Below are 27,486 nucleotides of genomic sequence, written 5' to 3' on the forward strand. Positions count from 1 at the left end.
GTGAAAAATACTGCACGATAAACACTTGGTTTTCAGGTTAATTGACTGCACATATATTTGTCAAATATGTTCAATCAATTCTGATATTTTAAAAGAAAGGCATCTTCACCCATGCTGTAGTCACTGAATTTTGTATTTGTCCCCATAAAGTGCTCTTTCAGTTGCTTCAGTGTAGTGGATGTAGGTTTGCTCGCTGAGCTCGAAGGTTGGTTTTCAGATGTTTTGTCGCTATCCCAGGTAACATTATCAGTGAGCTTTCAGTGAAGCAATGATGGTATGGCTCCCTTTTTATTTGTGTTTAGGTTTCCTTGGGTTGGTGGTGTCATTTCAGTGGTGATGTCATTTCCTGTTCTTTTTCTCAGGCAGTGGTAAATGGGATTCAAGTCAATGTGTTTGTTGATAGAGTTCCAGTTGGAATGTGATGCTTCAGTGTAGCTTGGGACTATTATTAACACTGTCAAAGATGAACATTAGTGATCCCCCCCCACCCCACCCCCACCCCAAGTAACTGCTGAGTGAATACAAAATTCTAAAAGAGCAAAGGATTCATTTGACCTCCGATTATTACAGTTCAGGGTGACTTAGTCGATTTCCACTCAATAGTACCAAATTCAGGAACTTCTGATATTCCTTTGCAATGAAACTATGTTCTGAGAGCTAAAAATAGAAATTTATGGAAATACTCAGCAGGTTCACAGAGCATTTGTGAAGAGAAACACAAATGTTTCGGATCAAGATTGAAGCACTAACTTGGTTTCCCTCTCTACAGATGCTACCTGAGCTGTTGAGCATTTAGTTTTTATTTCAGATTTCCAGGATCTGCAGTATGTTTTTATATTTTCTGAAATAATTGACAAAAGATGCAGTCTTGCAATGGGAATTGAATGAACATCTGAAGGAGAAAATGTGTTGGTCAGATCAGAGAGTAGAAATGATTGGACAGTTCTTTCAAAACAGAACCATGGGAATAACATGTTCTGTCAGTACTGAATCCCTGCAAAATTTTGCTTTTAAATATAGCTTTTTATTCACTTGTGGGGTGTGGGTGACACTGCCTGGCCCAGAAATATTAAAACAATTTCCAGTGATCATGGTTGTAATTGAACCCCAAATAGGTTCTGCTAGACCATGATTTTTTGATGTTCCACATTGCTCTTGTCCCAGTGATGGTAATAATGGATAAGTCAGATCCCAGAGTGATAAAATATAAGTTTGATTTTTTTTTTTGGTTTTTAGCATGGTGGTCAGTCAGTGTTAATCTCTCGTGAATATGTTCAATGTACCTTTCAAGAAAAGAACATCCAAGTTTGTTAAAAACAGCATGAAAGCAAAACACAAACTACTGTACACTCTACAAGCACTAGTTGAAACGATTTATTACAAGCACCAGAATCATAGTTTGAACTCTCTCACCCTCAACACCAACGTTAGTGATATTCAAACTTCAGTGAAGAATCTTCCTTCATTTTGCTTCATGTTTATCGGCCACTGTCAGCATTTACTGGATGCCAGTTTCTTTGATTTCTCTTAATGAAACTACTATCGTGGTGTGCTTATTTTTTCATGTGGATTCCTTAAACTTCTCTTCCATAACTTTCTGTTTTTGGAACTTCTGAGGATATCTTTCTCTTGCCATTTCTCTTGCATACACTCTTTGAAAGGAACCTTTACAATCAGTGAAAGTCTAAATGGTTCTGTCTCTCTGTCTCTCTGTCTCTCTGTCTCTCTGTCTCTCTGTCTCTCTGTCTCTCTGTCTCTCTGTCTCTCTGTCTCTCTGTCTCTCTGTCTCTCTGTCTCTCTGTCTCTCTGTCTCTCTGTCTCTCTGTCTCTCTGTCTCTCTGTCTCTCTGTCTCTCTCCCTGTGTTATTTTACACTTTGCTAGGCAAGAGCCCTTTTTCCTCCCTCTCTCTTTTTTACTTTTTGTTTCTTGAAGCAGTGAACTATCACTTCTAAGGGTTCTTAAGAGCCTCCTGTAAGTGCATGTAAATATACTTCAGGCATTCCAGCACTAGTCTCTGAACTCAAAATTAAAACATGCTCCTTAACACAGCCAATGCAGAGAAAGAAGCCCACTTAAAGGTATACATGGTTCTACCCATTTTATAACCAAAGTTTCCAAATAATATATCATGAACATGTATCACAATATGGTAGTTTCAGAATCAGGATCTATTATTTGTATAGCTTAAAGAGTCAAAAGAGAAAGAGTCAAAGTACACAACATTTTGTATATACTGTGAAGATCACTTGGTTGCATACTCCTGTAGAACCTTCTGATTTGTGAATTTGGAAATGTAACTGTAAAATCACTGAACAATATTTCACTTTGAAATGTAACTGTAAAAGATGTGCTCTTATAACCTCATTACTGGATTGGTAGATCATCTGCACAGCGCAGATTTGTGATATACAAGAACTCTAAACTTTGAAAGAAACTATGCACTTGTGAACACTACCCTCTTGATCCTTCTTGGCTTTGCAAAATAAAATTGCGGTATTGTCCGTGAATATTTTCATTAGTTTTTTTCAGATGAATCAGTAATTTAATTTATAAATTGTCATTTTTCCAAAAAAGGATGTGAAAGAATGTGTCCAGTGCTGATGCTCCGAGAGATAAAGAAATTTTCAATTTGCGATCAAATCTTTGTCATAACATTGAGGCTTTTCAAATGAGTTTTATAACTTTTTTTTATTGAATGCAGGCGCTATGAGCCAATTGACTACTTGATCAGTTTGAAAGCAAAAGTTTGTTTTTGATTTCATGTTTTTGTTTGTCGCTTTTACTATTTCTCAGTTTGTACTTTTGGATATGTACAAAATACTTTATAGTTTGGATAGTTTTGCTAAATTGAGAATATAAAAATAGGTTTGCACAGACCCTCTTAATCTGCATGTTCACTGAACATGTTTTCATGTTCATCCACCCCTGCTGAAATCACATGCATAGGCAATTAGAATGGCTGTATAGTCTTGTCCACCAATTCTCTTGTCTTTCTACAAGGTAGAATTTGATTTTGAGCATATAAAACAGCCACTTGCCAGAACTTAGCTGGTTCTGTTAAATATGGGAGCTTGATTGCTATTTTAGTAAGGGTTTGCAAGAGGAACTGGTCTTGACTTCCCTGACCAGTTGGCCCAGATGAATGTGAGATAATTATATACTTCTTTGCCGAAGTGGTATGTTCTTCCTAACTACACAAAGAAACCTTAAGTTTTTTCCCCTCAACCAGGGCGGCACGATGGTTCAGTGGTTAGCACTGCAGCCTCACAGCTCCAGGAACCCGGGCTCGATTCCAGCCTTGGGGGACTGTGTGGAGTTTGTACATTCTCTGTGTCTGCGTGGGTTTCCTCGAGGTGCTCCAGTTTCCTCCCACAGTCCAAAACAAAATATGCATCAAAGACATCTCTGAAATGACTGCCAGGCTACTCAGACCCCTTGGCATCATGTTAGCCCACAAACCCACCAACACACTAAAACAGCAGCTAATGAACTTGAAAGACCCTAGACAACAAGCAAAACTAATGTCATTTACAAAATACCATGCAAGAACTGTAACAAACACTACTTTGGACAAACAGGCAGAAAACTAGCCACCAGGATACATGAACATCAACATGAACAAAGAGACATGACCCACTCTCACTAGTATCCTTACATACGGATGAGGAAGGTCACCACTTCAACTGGGAAAATACATCCATTCTCAGACAAGCCAAACAGAGACACGCATGAGAATTCCTAGAAGCATAGCATTCCAACCGGGACTCTATCAACAGACACATTGACTTGGATCCCATTTACTGCTGAAAATGTGTTGTTGGAAAAGTGCAGCAGGTCAGGCAGCATCCAAGGAGCAGGAGAATCGACGTTTCGGGCAAAGAAGGGCTCATGCCTGAAACGTCGATTCTCCTGCTCCTTGGACGCTGCCTGACCTGCTGCGCTTTTCCAGCGACACATTTTCAACTCTGATCTCCAGCATCTGTAGTCCTCACTTTCCCCTTGGATTCCATTTACCACTCACTGAGAAGGAGAACGGAAAATGACATCACCACAGGTAATGATGTCACCACAGGAAATGATATCATCAACCCTAGGAAACTCAAACATATAAATAGAAAGTGGGCTACACCACCAGTGCTTCATTTTGGAGGCTCAGTGAAGATGTTACCTGTTTTGGTGATGAAACATCTGAAAATGAACTTTTGCTCAGCGAGCAAACCTACATCCAGAACCTTAACTTGAGCTACAAATCTTCTGAAAACTCGGAAATAAAGGTCCTATGATGAATGGATCAGATCAAAATTCTGAATGCTGATGGACAATTGATTAACTTACAGGATGAACAGGACGATCACAAACATTTGCATCATCAGAGGTTGGGAAGTCTACGTCGGTATAGATTTCCAAGCATTAGACCAGAAATACATTGATACACAGGTCAGGAGATGAAAGAAAGACTGGATGTCTTTTTCAAGAAAAGAAGGCTGAGTGATGACATAACAAGTCTTGAAATTTGCTCAAGGCCTTGATAGAGTGGATGTGGAAAGATTGGCTCTTCGGATGCAGAAGAGCAAACTGGAGGCTCCAAGACAGTTACTAGAAACTGGAACATGGAATTCAAAAGAAAATGTTTCACCCAAAAAGTGGTAAAGGATAGTGGTCAAGGTGATTTAAGGGAAGTTAGGCAAACAGATGAGGGAGAAGGGTCACTGTAGTAGGTAGTGAAATTAGGATCTGGAAAAAAAAGTTAATCCAATGGCAACCACCTAATCATTGCAAATTTTCATAAAGATACATCTGGTTCACTAATGTTCTTTCAGAAAGGTAATCTGCCATCCTTCTGTGTTCCGGCCTGCGTGTGATTCCAGACGTCTAGAAATGAGATTGACTCTTAACTGCCCTCTGGGTCACTAGGGATGGGCAATAAATGCTGGCCTATTCACATCACATGAACAAATATATCATAACTGTCGAGTTTTTTTTTATAAGTGTAAGGAGATAGGAGAAGCTTGGGTGGCGCATAGACACCATCACACACCAATTAAGTTGAAAGGTCTGTGTTTTGCTGTACATAACATGTAATATGCAGTGTAACAGACTAGTTGCTGTCAGTTCAGTCAATCATAAACAACTTGTCATCCTCATGACAGACTTGAGTAAAGTTTCAGCTCATGGGATAAAAGGGCCAGTTACAATATGGATAGAGAAGTGGCTGAGTGACTTGAATTAGAATAGTGGTTAATGGATATTTGTATTGAAAGAAAAAGATTTGGACTAGGCAGCCAGAACCTTGCTGCTCCTGACTGATATTAATGACCTAATTCCATTAGTGTAAAGGGCACAAATTCAATACTTGCAAACAATGCAAACTTGGAAGTTTTGTGAACAGTGAGGAGGGTACTGCAGAGCTTCAAAAACACATGAGTACAATGGTGGAATGGACGACAGGTGGCAGATGAATTTTAATGCTTGTAAGTATAATGTAATTTATCTTGGTAGGAAGAATACGGAGAAATAATAGAAAATAAAGGTACACCTCTTGAGCGTATGGGAGCAATGGATCCTTTGTCTGTGCATAGGTCAATAAAGGTGGCAGGGCAGGTTGCAAGTGCAGTTCAAAACACCATACATTATCTTAGGGTTATTAACAGTGAAAAGAGTGGAAGAGCAAGGAGGATACGTTGTACAAGAAACTAATTTAACCCCGACTGGAGTATTGAATGTAGTTCTGAGTGCTATACTTCTGGAAGGATGTGAAGGCATTGGACAGAGTATCGAAAATACTCATTAATATAGTTCAAGGGATGACGAACATCCTGATGAACATCATGAAAATAGGATGGAGATGTTTGGACTGAGTCTCCTGCAGAAAAGAAGGCTGAGATAAGAGTTAATACAGATATTCAAAGTCATGGAGTGTGGACAAGTAGATTTGGAGAAACTGCCTTTTCATGAAAGAATCAAAAATGTGAGAACATAGCTTTAAGGTTAAATGGCAAAAGAAATGAAAGCAACAAATGGCAGAACTATTTCACGCAGAAAATAGTATCAGAAATGTACAACCCCAGTTGTGGTCTGCGCTAATGATTAAAGTAGAATCTGTACGGTGTGGAAACGCCTTTCAGCCCAACAAGTCCACATGGAATCTCCGAAGAATAACCCGCTCAGACCCATCCCCTACATTATGCACGTAACCTACACATCCCTGAACACTATGGACAATGTAACATAGCCAATTCACCTAACCTGCACATCTTTGGAGTGTGGGAGGAAAGTGGAGCACCCAGAGGAAACCCACTTAAGACCGTGGGAGAATGTGCAAAAAAACACACACACCCCTCTGATGCAACACTGCTAACTACTGAGCCACCATGCAAGTTCAGTTGAGAGGCACAAAAAAGATTGTGCAAATCTTTTCCCATGGCAAACATGTCTAAGACTAGGCTGCATAAGATTAAAGTGAAGAACAAGTGGGTTAGATGAGACCTGAAGAAACATTTTTTCACCCAGAGGGTGGTAGAAGTATGGAACATGCTCCCTGTGAAGGTGCTGATAGCAGGTACTCACAACATCCAGATGAGCACTTAAAATGCCAGGATGTGGCAGGCCATGGACCAATGGCAGGTAAATGGGTTTGGTGAAATCTGGTGTTTGTTGGTCAGTGTGGAAATGGTGGGTGAAGGACCTTATTCCACGCTATATGACTAATTGATGTGTTCAAAAGGAATTTGGACTGAAGTTTGTTTAAAAATTCAAGTATGAGAAGTATGGAGAATGGAGTTGACTTTTCTTTTGGCAATTCAGTGTAGTCATGATGAGCATCTTTCTGCATTGTCATCTATTACTGAGATGAATCTGAATAAATAGAGTTGTAAGTCTTGTTGTCTTTACTGCTTCTTTTCACGCATTCAGATTTGAAGGCATGTAAATTATTGAGTTCATGTTGCTAACCAGGTTTATAATTAAATCTCCCTGTAGGCACGTCACTACTGTGTTTATGAAATTGTCATCTTCGAGGAACAGAGTGAGACCTTCAGCATAACTGAAGTTCATAATTCCTAGAACTTTGCTCATAAATCCCCTCTGCACCCTTTCCAGTGCCTTCCACACAGAGTACATCAGACAGCGTTAACATGGTTTTGTGAAAGGGAAATCATCGACTCATTTATTCAAAATTGTTATATTTTGATTTCCAGAAAGGTTTGGAAAGCTACAGACTCAAAGGCTGTTGCGCAACATAAAAGTTTGTGGTGTCAGCAGAAACATAGCAGTGTTGGAAGATTGTTAATTGATAGGCATGTTTGTCATTTTCAGGTTGGCAACATGTGCCAAGTGCAGTCTGAGAGAGATCAATGCTAGGGTCTCAACCACTTGGAGTTCATCTTGATGATTTAGATGAAGGAACTGAAACTATGGCAGCTGAACCTGTGGATGATGCACGGATAGATAGGAAAGTAAAACAAACACAAATGCTGGAGAAACCCAGGTCTGGCAGTATTTGTGGAGACAGAGTTAGAGTTAAAATTTCAAATCCAGTATGACTCTTCAGAACTCGCCAAGAATTGATGGTTTTTGAGGGTGTACAAGAATGTGGAGTTGACATCACAATCAGACCAACCGTGATTTTGCTGACTTGTGGAGCAGGTTCGAGGAAACTGAATGGCCTCTTCCTGAATCATAAGTTTGAATCCATGAGTATGGCCAACCATCTGGAATTTTACAGGATTGTGCTTTTCTTTGACCCCAGAGTCCTGTTCTAACAGCATTTCCACCTGGGACACTGTTTGTTCTAGATTCAGTGTTTGCAATGTAAGTGCATCTATAACAAAATAGAAATTGCTGGAAATGCTCAGCATGTCTCGCAGCATCTGAGAAATCAGAGTTAAAGTTTTGGGTTGAGTGACCCTTCCTGAGAACTGATGGTAGTTAGGAAAATGTCAGTTTATATGCAGAAGTTGTAAGGAGGGGATAAGGAGTAAATGATAAGTGGAGACCGAGCCCAAAGAGAGAGAAGAACAATTGGACAGACAAAGGAGTGGATAACCATCTGACTAGGAGGGTGAATCGCTACTAATGGGGATTGTTTGTGGCTGACAATGGATTTTTGTGTAATAGGACATTGTAATAACAAGGCCTGGAGTGTGAGGGTTGACGTATGGCATCTGTCCTATCGGCCGATGTCTGGAGTTGGACTGCAGCCAAGCATGAGGGAGAAGTTCAGGTTGTGAGTTTGCTTGCTAAGCTGTTGGGTTTGTTCTCAGATGTTCCTGTCCTGCTTTCTACTTGTGTCTTGGCCTGTTAAGGTGGGTTTGTTGTCCCAGTTGAAGTGGTGTCCTTCTTCGTCTGTGTGTAAGGATAATAGTGATAGTGGGTCATGGCTTTTGGTGGCTAGTTGGTGTTCGTGTATCCTGTTGGCTAGTTTCCTGCCTGTCTGTCTGGTGTAGTGTTTGTTGCAGTCCTTGCAGGGTGTTTTGTAAATGACATTCATTTTGCTGGTTGTTGGTACAGGGACCTTTAAGTTCGTGAATAGCTGCTTGTGTGTTCGTCAGTTTTGGGCTACCATAATGCCAAGGGGTCGGAGTAGTCTGGTAGTCATCACCAAGATGCCTTTGATGTATGGTAGTGTGACAAGAGTCTGTGGGCATGTTGTCGTCTTGTTTGGGTTTGTTGTTTCAGAATCAGTAGACTGTTTTTATCGTGTACCCATTGTTCTTGAATAGGTTGTATAGGTATTTTTCTTCTGCAAGTTCCTGGGTGCTGCAATGTGTTGTGGCCCATTTAAATAATGTCCTGATGCACAGCTAGAAAACCATATCACTGAAGAAACTCAACAAATCAGGTGAAATAAATAAGACCGATCTCCAAAGAATGAAACCTGATGGATCCAACATACCCCGCTTCTACGGATTACCTAAGATACACAGATCAGAGGCCCCCCTCAGACCCATAGTCTTGTACTGGCACACCGACATAGAAACTGGCAAAGGAACTTCACCGTAAACTGAAATACCTAGTAGAAGACTCATGCCACTCCATCCACTCCACCCAAGAATTCCTGAACATCGTCAAAGACTTCAAGGTAGAAGAGGACAAACTCATTGTCTTCTTTAATGTAATAGCCCTATTCACGTGAATTACCATTAACCTGGCCAAAGAAACACTGATCTCACTACTAGATGAACTAAGAATGCAAACACCAGACAGCATCAACTCGATCAGCAAGGACAGCATCCTCAAACTAGTCGACCCAAACCTCACCACCCACTTCACCTTCAATGTCAAGACCTACAAACAATTCAACGGGACTGCCATGGGGTCACTAATATCAGGATTCTTGGCAGAAGCAGTAATGTTTGAGTGTTGGGATGATTTGCTTCTGTAGTTGAGTATCTAGTCTGTGTGTGTTGCTTTCCTGTGGACACTGGGCCGCAGTTCCCCTTTAACTGTTCGTTCTGCTGTGATATCTAGGAAGCGGGGGGGTGGGCAATCTGTTATTGTTCTCTTCCTCTTTGGTAACTAGCTATCATTTTCCTAACTACACACAGATGAAGAAGGACACCACTTCGACTGAAACAACAAATCCATCCTTGGAAAAGCTAAACAGAGATATGCATGGGAATTCCAAGAGGCCTGGCATTCAAACCAGAACTTCATCAATGAGCACATCAATTTGGACCCCATTTAGCAACCTCTGAGAAAAAGAACCAGAAATGACATCACACACCTTAACAGACTAAGATGCACATATAAAAAGTGGGACAGAACACCAGTGCTTCAATGGAGGCTTACAGATGATGTACCAAGCATGGTGATGAAATGTCTGACTACAATCACCAGCTCAGCGAGCAAACTTACAACCTGAACCTCAACCTGAGCTACGAATCTTCTCAAAAATCACATGGCAGAGAAGTTCTGCAGTTTGTGTCGGGACTTGTTGACTTTTTTTTACTTGCGTTGCAGTAGAGTACCTTAGGTAAGAGCCTATTGCTGAACCTTGCAGCTCTGAGCTGGGTGGACAGACAACTCGTGATGCATTTGGAGTTGTGGGATCCATCAGGTGACAGATTTGATGAAAGGGTGTGTTTTGGGAGCTTGTTTTCTGAGACGAGGATCCAAAACACTCCAATTCCATTCCCATGGTGTGGATTGTCTTGACAGTCCTTTGCTTCTCCTCTTTCCCCTCCATCCCTCAAGCTTTTACAGTCCCACCAGCAACACACTCACTCTATTCACCCTGCAGTACCTCACTGTCTCCCATGTCCTTTGAGTTGGTTACTTCCCTTTCACTTCGTGTAACCTTCTTGGTCACTATTATTGTTGAAAATCACTCACAACATCAGATTGTAGCCCAACAGGTTGGACTACAACCTGGTGACGTGATTTTCAACTGCGTCCAACCCAGTCCAACACTGGCACCTCCACAACATGTCTATCATTATACCTTTTGGCTGTATTTGTCTTGTCCTCTAGCATGTTGTCACTCATGCTGTCTCGCTCTCACTCTCTCTCTCACATATTTGCAGGTGTTATTGTTTGGAGCTCTGGTTGGTTTCAAGTCTAGAGCATGTGAATCTCCGATCAATTGGAGGAGACTTCCTTCAACTTTGAGCATGCATATGCTGTACCTAAGTTTAATGCAAGGAGCTTTAGCCTTGACAAAGGCTGAAGCATTTCCAGAAGTATTTTGATGAATTGTATTGATAATGATGTCTAATTTGGGCAATTAAATCTTTTTCATTTGGTAATTAGGGAATATATTGAGATGGAATGTACAAAATTGATTTCATATTGTACTGTTGCTTTATGACTATACCAAAGAGATGTTTTGTACCCTTTTGCCATTCTGTGAATTACATGCATGTGTAACAGATGTAGTTCTCAAATGTACCATAATTAATTTTCTTTTTAACCTCCTGCTGGGAGACGTTTTTGCATCTCATTAAGTTTCTTGCATCAGTCATTTTACAGATATTTAATTTTAATTCTTTGCTGTTAATTCTAATTGAGAAAAGTGTTTGACCTATGACTCAATTGAAGATGAAAATTTTAGAGATGGATTTTCATTCTTTAAATACAGATAAAATTTTAACAAATCAATTATGGTGCAAGGGTGGTACGGTGGCTCAGTGGTTAGCACTGCTGCCTTATAGCACCAGGGACCCAGGTTCAATTCCAGCTTTGGGCGACTGTCTGTGTGGAGTTTGTATGTTCTCCCTGTCTCTGCATGGGTGTCCTCTGGGTATTCCCAGTTTCATCCCACAGTCCAAACATGTGCAGGCTAGGTGGATTGGCCCATAGTGTTCAGGGATGTGTGGGTTAGGTGCATTAGTCAAGGGTAAATGTAGAGTAATAGGATAGGGGAATGGGTCTGGGTGAGTTACTCTTCGGAGGATTGGCATGGACTTGTTGGGCCGAAGGGCCAGTTTCCACACTAGGGATTCTAATCTAGTCTTAATGAAGAAATAAATGACATAAAACCCGAGCTGGTGTATTAACATTTTAAATCAGCAAATTACCTCTGAGCACATGAGGATCTAGTGATCTGACCCATTTGTGCTGCACATTTTAACACAAAATGTGCTGCTACCAAATTTGTAGTGATCTTTTTGTTTTACTCCTTCAATAGTTTTTAAAAAAAATTTAATGTAGATTTATCAAGCCATGTTTTGACAATCAACAAAGCTAAATAGTTTTGTTTGACTCCATTCCAGAATATTATATAGCTGTCTCTACCATTGGTTTTACAGAGTCTGTTTATTTTTTTCTCTCTCAGTACACAATCCCTTTTAATTGCGCAGTAATTTAAAATGGCTCACTTGACTGCAGCCTAGCAATTTGGGAGAAACATTTGTTGGAATCATGTAGCAGTTACTGGTGGCCCCAAGAAATGTGATCAGGAATGACATTACTCAGAACCTCATTTCGATCTTAAATGAAAAGCAAATTTTTCACTTTTAATTTAGCAATCAATTTGGTTGAAGTGAATGGGCGTGAGCTTAGAAAAATAATACAAAGTTTTGCAAGTATAACAAATTAAAATTTAGAACTGTAGAGTCATCACAGCACAAATGTAGGTGAATTGGCCCAAATGTATATGCCAGCATTCTGCAAGAATAATTCAATTAGCCCTACTTCCTCACATTTTCCCTGACCTTGCATTTGGTTTGATCAGTTGATTATCCTTTTTGCCTTTGAAAGTCATTATTGAATTTAGTGCCATACTCTCAAACAGAGTTTCCAGTTTTGTACCATTCATTCATAGTCCTTGATCATTTGATCAGCTTTTGTTTCCTTCTACCTATTCACATAACTGATGTCCCCCATTCCTGGAACTTTTCTTGTAAATATTTTCTGAATCCTATGTATTGCCTTCACATCTAAAAATGTGCTGTCCGGAGTTACGCACAACACTTTAGTTGAGGTCAAAGAATTGTTTATAAAGATTTGCCATACCATACACTCGCGGTTATACTCTATGTTGAAACATGTGGTGCTGGAAAACACAGCAGGCCAGGCAGCATCCGAGGAGCAGGAGAATCGACATTTCCGGCATAAGCCCTTCTTTAGGAATACTCTATGCCCTACTTATACAGTCTACAAATACAACATATCTCTTTCAGCACTTTCTCAACTCGCCCTGCCCCATTAAGCGGAAGGAAAAAGCATGCAGTATAGTGAATTTATTGACAGGCCGGAAGACTGGAGAAATTATAGAAACCAAAGAGGATTGATTAAAAGTAAAGGAAATAAATAAATCTAGTGAGCAAATAGTGGGCGGCACGGTGGCACAGTGGTTAGCACTGCTGCCTCACAGCGCCAGAGACCTGGGTTCAATTCCCAACTCAGGCGACTGACTGTGTGGAGTTTGCACATTCTCCCCGTGTCTGCGTGGTGCTCCGGTTTCCTCCCACAGTCCAAAGATGTGTAGGTCAGGTGATTTGGCCATGCTAAATTGCCCGTAGTGTTAGGTAAAGGGGTAAATGTAGGGGAATGGGTGAGTTGCGCTTCGGCGGGTCGGTGTGGACTTGTTGGGCCGAAGGGCCTGTTTCCACACTGTAAGTAATCTAATCTAATCTAATCTAATCTAATCTAATCTAAAAATAATTATTTTTTTAAAATGCCACACGAGTAAATGCTGAATCTTGTAGGAATGAGACTGGTGAATTACAGGAAAATGAAGAGGTCACAACGACCTGAAAAAATTTATTTGTACTGTGGAGAAAAGGTTCATTAGCCCATTGAGTCTGCACTGACATAAACTACCATTAAAAGTGTGCTCGTCCCAATTTCCTGCACTTGTCTCATTACTTCAAATATCATTATGTTCAAAGATCTCATGCCAATGTTCTTTAAAGGTTGTGTATTTTCCAGCCTCCAATACCTTCCCAGGCAGTGCATTCCAGATTCCTACCACCCACTGAGTGACAAGGGTTTTTCCCCCAAATCCCCTTTGAATCTTCTGACTCTTAGCCTAAAACTATGCCCTCTTGTGATTGACTCATCATCCAAGGGGAATAACTGCTCGCTATTCGCCCTGTCCATACCCTCATAGTCTTATACACCATCTTGTATGGTTCCTGTCATCATGAAAGAGGATATTAAAAACACTGCAATTGTAGAAAAGCAGAGCCAAAAGGGAAGGAGGAACTTATGAGAACAGGTCAACCAAGCAAAGAGGGTAAAAGTTACCAAGTTACACAGCCTTGGTAACCCTCATCTTTGGTGATGGGTACCAAATCAGTTGAAATGTTCTAAAGTTGCTTGAATCTGTTAAGGTCCCAGGATTGAGAAACTGCAAATCTAATGTTCTGAGAATGCAAAAATGATAGGCAAGTTAGCTTCCGCCCCCACGCCGATCTCCGTTCGCACGCCTAACCCCGCCCCCACGCTGATCTCCGTCCCCGCCCCCACGCCTAACCCCGTCCCCACTCCCACCTCCAGCCACAGACCAGGTCCTAGCTCCCAGCCCTGCCATGTTTCTACCATCCCTCCAGAACTACCCCTCTCTGAGGATGAAAGATCAGTCCTCAGCAGAGGCCTCACCTTCATTCCCCTACGCTCTCGGATTAACGAGTTCAACACGCGGCGCGACATCGAACAATTCTTCCGCCGCCTTCGCCTCTGCGCCTACTTCTTCAACCAGGATTCTCGCCCACCTTCTGACGACCCCCTCTCCTGCCTCCAACACACCCCATCCACCTGGACACCCCGTGCTGGCCTCTAATCTGCCCTTGATCTCTTCCTAGCCAACTGCCGCCGCGACATTAACCGCCTCAACCTCTCCACCCTCTCACCTACTCCAACCTCTCACCCTCACAACACGCAGCCCTCCACTCCCTCTGTTCCAACCCCAACCTCACCATCAAACCGGCAGACAAGGCAGGCGCGGTAGTAGTTTGGCGCCCCGACTTTTACACCGCTGAGGCTAAACGCCAGCTCACGGACGCCAGCTCACGGACACCACCTCCTACTGCCCCCTTGACCATGACCCCACCTCCCACCACCAAACCATCATCTCCCAGACCATCCATAACCTCATCACCTCAGGGGATCTCCCATCCACTGCCTCCAACCTCATCGTCCCACAACCCTGCACCGCCCATTTCTACCTCCTGCCCAAAATCCACAAAGCTGACCGCCCTGGCCAACCCATTGTCTCAGCCTGCTCCTGCCCCACCGAACTCAACTCTGCATACCTTGACACGGTCCTGTCCCCCTTAGTCCAAGAACTCCCCACCTATGTTCGGGACACCACCCACGCCCTCCACCTCCTCCATGATTTTCACTTCCCCGGTCCCCAACGCCTTATCTTCACCATGGATATCCAGTCCCTGTCCACCTCCATCCCCCATCACGAAGGACTCAAAGTCCTCCGCTTCTTCCTTTCCCGCCGTACCAACCAGTACCCTTCCACTGACACCCTCCTTCGACTGACTGAACTGGTCCTCACCCTGAACAACTTTTCTTTCCAATCCTCCCACTTCCTCCAAACCAAAGGAGTAGCCATGGGCACCCGCATGGACCCCAGCTATGCCTGCCTCTTCGTAGGATATGTGGAAAGTCCATTTTCCGCAGCTACACTGGCACCACCCCCCCACCTTTTCCTCAGCTACATCGATGACTGTATCGGCGCTGCCTCGTGCTCCCACGCGGAGGTTGAACAGTTCATCCACTTTACCAACACCTTCCACCCTGACCTCAAATTTACCTGGACCGTCTCAGACTCCTCCCTCCCCTTCCTAGATCTCTCCATTTCTATCTCGGGCAACCGAATCAACACGGACATTTACTATAAACCGACCGACTCCCACAGCTACCTAGACTACACCTCCTCCCACCCTGCCCCCTGTAAAAACGCAATCCCATACTCCCAATTCCTTCGTCTCCGCCGCATCTGCTCCCAGGAGGACCAGTTCCAATACCATACAACCCAGATGGCCGCCTCCTTCAAAGACCGCAATTTCCCCCCAGATGTTATCAACGATGCTCTCCACCGCATCTCCTCCACTTCCTGCTCCTCCGCCCTTGAGCCCCACCCCTCCAATCGCCACCAGGACAGAACCCCATTGGTCCTCACCTACCACCCCACCAACCTCCATATACATCGTATCATCCATCTTCATTTCCGCCACCTCCAGAAGGACCACACCACCAGGGATATATTTCCCTCCCCTCCCCTATCAGCATTCCGAAAAGACCACTCCCTCCGTGACTCCCTCGTTCAATCCACACCCCTTCCACCAACCCAACCTCCACTCCCGGCACCTTCCCCTGCAACCGCAAGAAATGCAAAACTTGCGCCCACAACTCCCCCCTTACTTCCCTCCAAGGCCCCAAGGGATCCTTCCATATCCGCCACAAATTCGCATGCACCTCCACACACATCATTTACTGCATTCGCTGCACCCGATGTGGCCTCCTCTGTCTTGGGGAGACAGGCCGCCTACTTGCAGAACGTTTCAGAGAACACCTCTGGAACACCCGGACCAACCAACCCACCAACCCAACGGCCCCGTGGCTCAACACTTCAACTCCCCCTCCCACTCCACCAAGGACATGCAGGTCCTTGGACTCCTCCATCATCAGACCATAGCAACACGACGGCTGGAGGAAGAGCGCCTCATCTTCCGCCTAGGAACCCTCCAACCACAAGGGATGAACTCTGATTTCTCCAGCTTCCTCATTTCCCCTCCCCCCATCTTGTCTCAATCCCAACCCTCGAACTCAGCACCACCTTCCTAACCTGCAATCTTCTTCCTGACTTCTCCACCCCCACCCCACTCCGACCTATCACCCTCACCTTAACCTCCTTCCACCTATCGCATTTCCAACGCCCCTCCCCCAAGTCCCTCCTCCCTACCTTTTATCTTAGCCTGCTTTCCTCATTCCTGAAGAAGGACTCATGCCCGAAACGTCGATTCTCCTGCTCCTTGGATGCTGCCTGACCTGCTGCGCTTTTTCAGCAACACATTTTCAGCTCAAGTTAGCTTAATACACATGATTGAGAAAACATTTAACCTATTGTTCAGGAAAAAGCTGGGTATTCAGAAAATCGTAACACGATGAAGGAGAAACAGCGCGGTTTTATGCACGGGAAGCTGAATGTGTTTGATGGAGCAAGCAGAACCAGTAGATGTGGTAGATTTGGATTTCCTCAATTGTTCAGGTGTCTGCTAAAAAATTAGTGCCATGATAAAGCTGTGATGTTAGGGTTCACATATTAGCATGGATAGAGAATTGGTTAACTGACAGGAAACAAGGGACAAATGGGTTGGTTTTTTTTCTGCAAGTGAGCTGTAATCAGTGGGGCACCACAGACTCGTATGATGGGGTCTCTAAACAGTCCATTACAATGACATGAAAGAAAGGACTGAATGTCTTGCAGTGAAATTTTCAAATGGTACAAAGAATTAGAGAAACCGGTTGTAAGCTGGACATGAAATATGCAAATGGATAAGCAAAAATTAAATGAGTGGGAAAAGATTTCAAATTGAGTTTGAAGTGGGGAAATGTGGGATAATAGAAAAGTAATATATAGTTTGAATGGTGCAGATACTTCTGGATTTTCTTGTACATAAAACAACACTGTTTTGTCTTAAGTACGGAAGGTTTACTTGCTATAAATCAGCACATTCTTATAGATTTGCTCTTCTATGAACTATCCAAGGTGTAGTAGAATTCTTGGGGAGGTGATGATGTAATCATAATGTCACTGGGCTAGTAATCCAAGACATCAGATTGATGTTGTAAGAGCATGTGTTCAAATTCCATCATGGTGAAACATTTTGGTTGTAGTTATGGTTAAATGGTAATGGTGATGGTTTTGAAACCTGTAAAGGCTCTTTTCGTTCAGTGACTGTTCAAACCCACCTGCTCTAGAGGTGTGACATAACATGTCTGAGCAGGTTGTTTAAAAATATCCATTGGACAGTTTAGAAGTTAATTCCACTTGGGTACATCCTGAAGTTGGTTGGAAAGTCATTGTTTCTCCCAAGATTTGCAGCTAATTTTCAATCCTTTGCCCATTGCCAAAACAACAGCAAATTATTAACTTTCCTTTAAAAGGATATTGCATCCATAATAGTTTAATGATACTGGTATCAATGCATTGAAAAAATGCAGCTATGAGCAAGTTTCACTTGTGCTGTGCACAAGTGTGGCTTTTTGTATTGTGGACTTTAAATGTTTTATGCCTCATTTTAACCTGTTTCAAATGTTATCGTGGCTCACTGGAGTAGTTCGCAAACCCCACCATTCCCACAGTCTTAAGAAAATTTGAAGGTTTTAAAAATTACACCAAGATTCTCCAATTTATTGGTCTGCTAGATTGAGGTTGACAGAAAACATGGACCAGACCTCTGGACTTAATAGAACTACAAATTCTGACAAGTGAATCAACAGTAGCTATTACTGTTATAAACCAATAACACATAACTCTGCTGATACTCTGTCTTTATACGCAGACCCAGATGGAAAAAAAAATGTTTTGGAGGGAGGAAAGCTGGGAAAGCAGTTCAGTGGTTGCTGTTTACAAAGGTCACTATGATGATTCTTGTGCTGGTGAGAATGACTCTTCTCAGTCATCCTTGTCCAGTGCTTTGAATGATTTGCAGGAAGCACAGGGTGGTCGATACACTGATACAAGGGTCTCTGAATTATCGGTTAAAAGTTACCGCTTACAGCAACTACTGAAGGAAATGTGAACTGTTTTTCTTCAGGCTTAGTGATTTTTCAGTTCAGAGAATAGAGAGAAAGCCTAAGCTGGTGCTGGTCTGAATGCTTCTCTGAATATCTTGCTCACACCCTCAAACTGTGCAGCTACCTGAGAATCAACCATGATTGCTGGTACTTAGAAAAAGTGACTTGAAAAAAAAATAGGAAATCACAACGGGTTAGGCAGCACCCATGGAGCGAGAGCAAGCTAATGTTTTGAATCTAGATGACTCTTCATCAAACCTTTGTCAGTGGAAACTGGTAACTAATCCACATACCAATCTGATACTTGCTACCCACTAAAACTCCAATCACATGGAACTCTTGTCTCCAGTTAATCTGCAACTGCTGCTGTAACTCATAAATTGTTCAGAATGAGTATCAAGATACTTGCTTTCAAATCGTGCAACCATCCTTGGTTTTCAAACAGCTTTATTCATTTCAATCCATAATTTAAAAAAAAAGCACAAGCAGAGAAGAGACTCTGTCTTTATAACATTTAAACTTCATGTCAAGTGAAATATTAAGGAGAGGTTTATTTAATACAGATGTTCCCTTAATGTGCAGTGGGTGCTGTATCAATCTATCTACTTTTAATAACTATTCTTTTATATAAATGTCATGTTAGGATTGAAGCCTTGACAGTTGTTTCACTGAAAACCAAATTCCATTTATATCTACTGCTAGATCAGGCATGCATAAATGTGCTGCATTCTTTGCTGGCTGTTAAAACAGGAAATATTCAACACCAATATCATATTGGCTCAATATGTGGAGTTAGAATGCAATTGGGGTCAAGGGGCAAGTGTCCATTTATATAAATGTTAGATTGTTTTAAATTAATTAAAGATAGATTTCAATGCAAAATATAACCAAAATCATGACTTTCCACGTGGTTTAATAAAATAGAAACGCACAGCAGATTGATTAGTCTCTGAAAGCAAAGAATTATTTATACACTTGTCATAGATTAGTTTTGAGTTTCCTGTGTTGTTGATGTATCTGCTAAACTTGAAATTTAAACAAATGGCTCATGAAGATAATGAGGCTGCTAGTAACTTCTTCATTTATAGATTGTCTTTGAAGTCAGAATTTTTGAGTGCTTTACAAAGTGTTGTTTCTAAAATACAATAACTACATAAGCTATATAAGTTGAGAACAAAGGAAAACCATACCATGATTCTGGGAAGGAAGAGAAGAGGTGAAAACAGAAATGGGTGGACATGCTGAGTGGGAATCTGAGGTTCAAGGGAAAATGGAGACATGCTGGTAGCACTGGTGTGAAAAGTTGGTATCATGAGAACGGATGTGATCGAGTCAGAGAAATTGGTAGGATGACATGAGGTCTGTGGAGGAAGCAGGATGTGAGGAAGCCATTGAGGTAGCTGTGGGGGTCTGGAAGTTTGTAATAGACATTAGTTGATAGCTTCACCTCCAAGAACGGAGACAGAGAATTTGAGGAAGGTAAGAGGTCGAAATCAGTCAGTGAATGTATGGGAAGGGTGGACCGTTTGCCACCACAAATGCCGCCATACCCAAGTTTCTTCGTTTTCTTTTTGTTTTAGTTTAGATTTTCAGCACCTTTTGATAATGACCTTTTCTCCATCTTTGTTTTTGACCTGGTTTGCTTTATTCCATTAACCCTTCATATTACATTCAGATGTGGTTTTATATGCATTCATACCTCATTTGGACAGAACCTTCATTTTTCCCAACTATTCATTGCCACTGTTTGTCTTAGCATGAAATTTTTAATTGTACAATCACTCCTTCCCTCCACCAGCCACAGAGCTTTGTCTCCTGCCATCTTTCACTGGTTTGGAACTCTTACTGTACTTAGGTTGGTTCTGATGAAAGGGCATCAGGCAGATGTTTACACAGATCCTGCCTATCATGCTGAGTATTTCCAGAAAATTTGTTCTTATTTCAAACGTCCAGCAACTTCAGTATTTTGCTTTTGTAAAAGCAAGAATGTTAGATGCAGAACAGCTATCAGAGGTGGTTTCTTTACTTAGAGTAGTAAGGGCATGGAACGCACTGCCTGCAACTTTAAGGGCATTTTAAATGGTCATTGGATACACATATGGATGAAAATGGGCTTCAGATTTTTTCCAAAGCTCGGCACAACATTGAGGCTGAAGGGCCTGCACTACACTGTTATGTTCTATGTTTAAAAATAGGTTATTGTAACATAAGTACTGTGCAGAGGCATTAATATTTTACTAGAAGGGAAAAAAGGTGAATGTATATCTCTAAGAAAGATGTAGAAGTCTCACTAAAGGCTTGGCTGATTTGAATCCAGGCAGGGCTGGATGTTCCTGATATAAGCTGTCCTTTGAAGGATGCTTTGGGAAATCTCCCACTTGCCCTGTCTGCTCTAAAAGGGAAATGCTAAGTGCTGAAAAGGAAGCATATAGTTGTATTAGGAATGGACAAGGTAACGGGTTTAAGGCTTATAAAAACCAACTATAAATCCAGTACTATCTTTAAAAGATAGTTCCACATAAATTAGCTAACTGACTTTTTTTTTAAAAAACTGCTTTTCTTTGACCTCCATTCTAATATGTGTGCTCTTAGTTTTCCACTTCTCTATCATCTGCTCCTATAGTTTCTCCTTGAAAAAGGCAGTAGCTTTCTTTCTAATACTGTTCTATCATCATGTAGGGAGTCAGTTTTGCCTAGAGGGATATATGAAACTTCTGTTTCTGATACCATATTGAAAGCAGTTGTTATGTAGTGTAGCTGAGAGAATATAACATCACATGTACGACATGGGAGCTTGAACCTATGACCCCTGTAGTGAGAGTGAGTCCAAAATTGCATAGCCTGTAGGCTATATTATAAATTATTAAGCTTCAATGTGTAGATGATATTTGAACATTTTTCCCCTTGTCTCTACAGAGCTTTCCATCAGATGAAGGATGGCCTTTTGCAAAGTACCTTGGAGCCTGTGGGAGAATGGTGGCTGTAAATTATGTAGGCAATGAACTTTGGAATTTCTATAATGCACCCTGGGAAAAACGAGTAGACTTGGCCTGGCAATTGCTGGAAATCGCTGAACAACTTACAAACAATGATTTTGAATTTGCGCTCTATCTCCTTGACGTCAGCTTTGACAACTTTGCTGTTGGACCGCGGGATGGAAAGGTCATAGTGATTGATGCTGAAAACATCATTGTAGCAGACAAAAGATTAATCAAACAAAGTAAGTCTTCTGTTTATGTCTCCATTCAAAAAGATTCATCGCTAGCCTTTTCTAATTCCTTGTAAGTTGGCTAATACAATTAGATTAGATTAGCTTACTTAGTGTGGAAACAGGCCCTTCGGCCCAACAAGTCCACACCGAGCCGCCGAAGCCAAACCCACCCAGACCCATTCCCCTACATTTACCCATTCACCTAACACGGGCAATTTAGCATGGCCAATTCACCTAACCTGCACATCTTTGGATTGTGGGAGGAAACTCTGTTTTCAGAGTTAGTTGAAGTTGGTAAAACATTTATCATAATGGTTCACATTTCAATATGTCGTTGTTGAATCATGGAATACTAATCACTTACAGCGTTTGTGGGCGGCACGGTGGCACAGTGGTTAGCACTGCTGCCTCACGGCGCCAGAGTCCTGGGTTCAATTCCCGCCTCAGACGACTCTCTGTGTGGAGTTTGCTCATTCTCCCTGTGTCTGCGTGGGTTTGCTCCGGTTTCCTTCCACAATCCAAAAATGTGCAGGTTAGGTGAATTGGCCATGCTAAATTGCCTGTAGTGTTAGGTGAAGGGGTAAATTGAGGGGAATGGGTCTGGGTGGGTTGTGCTTCGGCGGGTCGGTGTGGACTTGTTGGGCTGAAGGGCCTGTTTCCACACTGTAAGTAATCTAATTTTAAAAATCTAATAACAAGTTATTTAAGTGTTCATTGTTGGATTTAAAACAAAGGCCTATGTGAAAGGTTTTTTTGTATGTTGACCTCCGTATACCAATGAACTGCAGACATTTTCGTTAATCCAGGATGACTGTAACTGCTGTGGAGGAATTACTGTAAACTGAAATAGTGGTTTTGGGACTACATTGATTCTGTAGTATTCGATGTGCAATAATCCCACTTTGTACCAGAGCCAATGGATTTTTCACAAACAAAAACATTCCTACATCACTGATTCAGTGTATCTCAGTTAGTCTATAAAGTTGAATTAGTAACCATGTAATGTGTTTGAAAAACAAATTGACTAATTTCTGTTAGCTGCTTGAATTCTGTCCTGAGCTGTCTTTGTGTTCTACTGTAATTTAGTTGTTCCACATTTATTTATGTTTAGAGCTTTGCGAGCCCCATAGACTATTCTCAGTCACTTTGAAGCTGACACACATTTTGTGAATTTTTATTTCCTAACCTCAGAATAGACATCTTGTTCAGAAGGGAATTCAACAAGGATTCATTAGACCAATACCTGGGATGAGGGGTTTCATTATTGAGATAGGTTTGAGCAGGCCAAACATATGTTCCCTTGTTTCAATGCAATATACAGAATTCTTAAGTTTCTTGATCAGATAGATGCTGAAAATATCAGGCAGATATTTCCCCTGGCTGAAGAATTTGCAACATGAGGTCACAAGTCTCCAAATAAGGCATCAGTTATTTTGGACTGAGATGAGAAATTTGTTCATTCAATCTTTGCAGCCACTCGATCTGGGAATCTTTGGAATTCTCCACCCATGACAGCTGTGGATGCTCAATCTGTGATTTTCGCTTGTTTTCCATTTAGCATAACAACTACAGCTTTGGAAATCCTGGTATTGATATTGGCATCAAGAGAACATTACTGGTAATTGTTAATCAACCAACTTTCAAGGAATGAAGGAGCGGCGCTCTGAAAACTCGTGCTTCCAATTAAACCTGTTGGACTATAACCTGGTGTTGTGTGATTTTTAACTTTATACACCCCAGTCCAACAGCAGCATCTCCAAATCACTCTTCCTTGGAGAGATCTTTGCTTGCATTGTTTTAACAAAATCAAAGACCGTTCTTTCATATCTACCACAAATCTCAGTGGAGCTTTAGAGCTGACAGGTCTCCAACTGGTGGGATTTTCTCATTTTAGACATTACAACAGAAGTGTTTTAAACAGCACAGATCACTCTAAATTATCTTCATTGACCTCACCAAAACTGTCTTCTCTCGGTCGTAAAAGCAATTTTACGCTTTTGGTGACTCAAGTGAGGATACCTACCTGTGAGCTGATGCATCCTGCACAAGTCAACAAGATTGCATGCCAAGGCCAAATTGTAAAATGTCCTGCTGTGTGAGTTGCTGATTGCTAATTATGCTGTGAAGGTATCCCATACTGAAGTTTACTTGCAGTAGCCTGTAGATCAGTTCACCTAGCCCTACAGGGTGTTTGGACCGAGAGATCAGTTGGTCAGAAGACCAGTGTTATGGGGTAGGATCATTGACAAATATTGACAAATTGAAAGCAGCACTTCTTTCCAAGGGTGTTGATCAACAAATGTAAATTAGTAAACAAAATATGCAAATAGGCAAATGATGGAATAATGGAAATAACATGGGCAACTGTAATAATAGGCAACATTAAATAATTCATGAAAGCTATTGGCTTAGAATGTGCGTTAAAATGGCTTACAAGTTGCAGTAGATTCAAACTCAACAATATCAACCAATGTGGGTCACTAACCTATAAAGTAATTAGAATGCTGAAATGTACAATCAGTATACCATACACAACTCTTGAAGTTATTGCATAGTAGGTCAGTCAGATTACATTTGAAAACTTGTTGTAGTTATTGAGACATGAAGGCAATTGATAAGTTCACAGGGTCAAGCAGCTAACCCCTAAAATTAGAGATCTGGGTTCTCTGAACAAAAATATTAGACTTTCCAGCTTTGAACAGTACTTAGATTGTCTGTGTTCAAGATGGTAGCTCATCACCAACTACTCAAGAGCAACTATGGCTGGGCAATAAATGCTAGCTCAGCTAGTGACTCCCAGGAGCGAATTTAAAAAAAAGCTAACATTCATTCTTAGTTGTACCTAACATAGATTCACTTTTAATTCCTTCTCACTCAACTTGCTAGCCCCAAGAGAACTAAATTGAAGGTATAATTTTATACATGATTAATGTTAGCCTTTACATTGGGAAACTTTATACCGATTCAGTACTTGGTTCAGCCATATCAGAATTGATTGTGGTGTGCAGTTACACGCACGTAGACAAATGCTGCATTAACTTATGAAGTACAGGATTGGAGTAAAGTAGAACAATTTACAAATGCCAGTTTAAATGAATACATCCTGATGCTATACGTTGAGGTGATATACTTAATTCTTTTTAAGTCTGATACTTGATCCTTTTTAAGACTGTACTTGCATTATTTACTTAATTTGGCTGAATTATGGAATTTTGAAGTGCAAAAAGATTATTTGAAAATGGATACAGATGCTCTGAAATTGCATGTGTATCCGGAAATAATTTGTTGTTTTTTGGGGTGCACTGATGTGTAAAGCAAAATCACTGGATCTCTGTTTGAAATAAACAAGCTACAAAGGAAACCGTTTCGTGCTATTATCGCTGGACTGTTAATCCAGAAACCCAGGTAATGTACTGGAGACCTGGGTTCAAATCCTGCTATAGCAGATGATGGCATGTGAATTTGATACAAATCTGCAATTAAGAGTTTAATGATGACCATGAATCAATTGTTGATTGTCATAAACACCCATCTCTATGAAAGGAAACTGGCCTACATGTGACTCCAAACCCACTGCAACGTGGTTGAGTCTTATCTGCCCTTGGGATAATAAATGATGCGAGACAGCAACACCCTTATCCTGTGAATGAATAAAAAAAAAAGTGGGTTCAGATGTTTCACAGCAAGAAGCAAATTCAGTTTGCTTTATTTTACGTTAAATCATATTTGGATTATGAAGAAATTCAGTGCAGCTGAATCACAAGAATATAAAAGTAACTGAGTCAAAATCTACGTGTTGTAAAACAATTCAATCATTCATTCATTTTTCCTTTCTGGATAATGGATATTATTTAATGAATTAGTGTAAAATTGAAGTTGATGTTTTGCAATGTAACACTCCCAACAACTTGGAAACAAAAGGTGTGAGAGTGTGGAGGCCAAATACTTTTTTGAAAAAAAGACATGGGATGTAGGGAATGAGAAGTAACCCAATTAGGATTCTTTGCAGTAGTCAGAAACTCCTGATTCACTTGTCAAACACTTGAAAAGGCTTGCATCAAGCTGAAAATTCTTGTATTATTCATGGCGTAATAAATATTTAATCCTGTGCTGAAATCATGTGCCTCATATCACCGGTTGCAGTATGCAAGACACAGGTTGACAGAACAATAGTGTTGACTTAAATCAAATGTGATCCCATACTCCCAATTCCTCTGCCTCTGGTGTATCTGCTTCCACGTTGAGCAATTCCACTCCAGGACAACCCATATGTCCTCCTATTTCAAGGACCATAATTTCCTCTCCCCCATACAGCATTTCCTCTATTTCCCATACCTCTGCCCTCAAATGCGCACACCCCCTCTCCCATCACCACCAAACCACAACAAGGACAGAATCCCCTGGTCCTCACTAATCTCCAAATCCAAGGCATCATCCTCTGCCATTTTCACCTCCTGCAGTCTGACTCTACCACCAAAAATCTATCTCCTTCCCCACCCCATCCGCTTTCCGGGGACTCAGCGCAAACTCAGTGACAGGTTCAGGCAACATCTATTCTCCTTATGCTCCTATCAACTTCCATTTGCCAGCCATTTCAACTCCCCCTCCCACTCCCCGACAACATGTCCATCCTGGTCCTCCTCCTCCATCAAAATAAGGTCACTTGCAAACTGGAGGAAGAATACCTCATTTTCTGCCTAAGGAGCTTACAACCATTTGGCCTCAACATACAATTCACTAGCTTCCAGATCTCCCCACTTTCCACCTCATCCCAGGTCCAGCTCTCCCTGGTCAGCAATCACTTTCAGTATTTGATTTCTTTTTCTTAAAGAACTAATTCTGAAGGTAATCACAATGCAGAATGTGCTCTGAATGGGCGAGTTTCATTGTCCACTTCTAAAATTGGCTTGTTAGCCCTACTTAAAAATGTGTTGCTGGAAAAGCGCAGCAGGTCAGGCAGCATCAAAGGGACAGGAGAATCGCGTTTCGGGCATAAGTTCCTGAAGAAGGGCTTATGCCCGAAACGTCGATTCTCCTGTTCCTTTGATGCTGCCTGACCTGCTGCGCTTTTCCAGCAACACACTTTTAAGCTCTGATCTTCAGCATCAGCAGTCCTCACTTTCTCCTTGTTAGCACTACTACTGATCCAGCTGCTACTGCCTGGAGGGCATTTCTTCCAGACTGCACCTGATGCAGGTTGAGAGGGAAACAAGAAGGATGTAAAACCTATTTTGTTGTCTACCTCTTGCATAAATTCATGGCACTGTTCGAAGATGCCTTGTGTAGAGGTTCTGCCTTCACACCCAGGGCTCCATTGCTTTATGCCATGCTACATCCTTTCTAAGTGAATAGATCCAAAATAAAATGTACTAGCTCAAAACTGGGCATGCAGGAGGTGCCTTGGATCATCAGTGACGACAGGATTACATTCTGCCAAAATCTGTAACCTTGGCACATCCCTCATTGTACCATTATCAACAAGACAGGGAACTGAGTTTGAATGAGTCATGTAGGTGAGCAGCATTACACATATCTCCCCAAGAGTTGCCAGACCTCTGATGGGGATATTGTGCGTGCTGAACAGCAAAAGCAGCAGATATAAACAGAATTAAGTGATCTCAGCCAATGGGTCATATCACAGCACTGCAGCTCTGCCATATCACGTTGGGAAGGTTACTAGACAGTGAAACAGTTAACCAGAATAAGGAACTCTATAAACAATCCGTATCCTGAATGATGGAAAAACCCAGCTGTGAGGCCAGAAGTGTTGAGTGGATGATTCATCTCAGCTTCCAGCTGAGGTCAGTCTATATATTGGAACTAACCATGCTCCGAACCAAGCTGTTCTGGTATAACTGGTGACATCTACCTAATAATGGGGGAAAATTGACCAAGGGTATTCTGTACATAAAATTCAGGAATAATCCAATCTGACTAGGTAATGCCCCATCAGTCTACTTTGGCTAGAAACTGATGGAAAATGTCCCTGGCATGGCCATCAAGTGGCACTAATTCACCAATAAAAAGCTCAGTGATGCTCAGTTTGGATTCTTCCAGGATCACTTCTAAACCTCAA

At 41.6% G+C, this 27,486-nt stretch overlaps 1 protein-coding gene across 4 annotated transcripts in view; it reads left to right on the top strand.

Moving 5' to 3' along the window:
* The window catches only part of dipk2ab (divergent protein kinase domain 2Ab), a 261,414-nt gene that overhangs the window by 106,238 nt on the left and 127,690 nt on the right, over positions 1 to 27,486 (top strand). For 3 of the 4 annotated variants that reach the window (XM_043702761.2, XM_043702762.2, XM_043702763.2), the window contains exon 3: positions 21,116 to 21,419. In XM_043702761.2, the coding sequence (XP_043558696.2) occupies positions 21,116 to 21,419 (304 nt within the window). Of the gene's footprint in view, positions 1 to 21,115; positions 21,420 to 22,883; positions 23,108 to 27,486 lie in introns of those variants that run through there. The other variant, XM_087993317.1, reaches the window with a different exon arrangement.

This window comes from Chiloscyllium plagiosum, unplaced genomic scaffold (assembly GCF_037043375.1).
Source record: "Chiloscyllium plagiosum isolate Xiang-an unplaced genomic scaffold, Cpla_swu_hap1 HiC_scaffold_13, whole genome shotgun sequence".
Classification (NCBI taxonomy): domain Eukaryota; kingdom Metazoa; phylum Chordata; class Chondrichthyes; order Orectolobiformes; family Hemiscylliidae; genus Chiloscyllium; species Chiloscyllium plagiosum.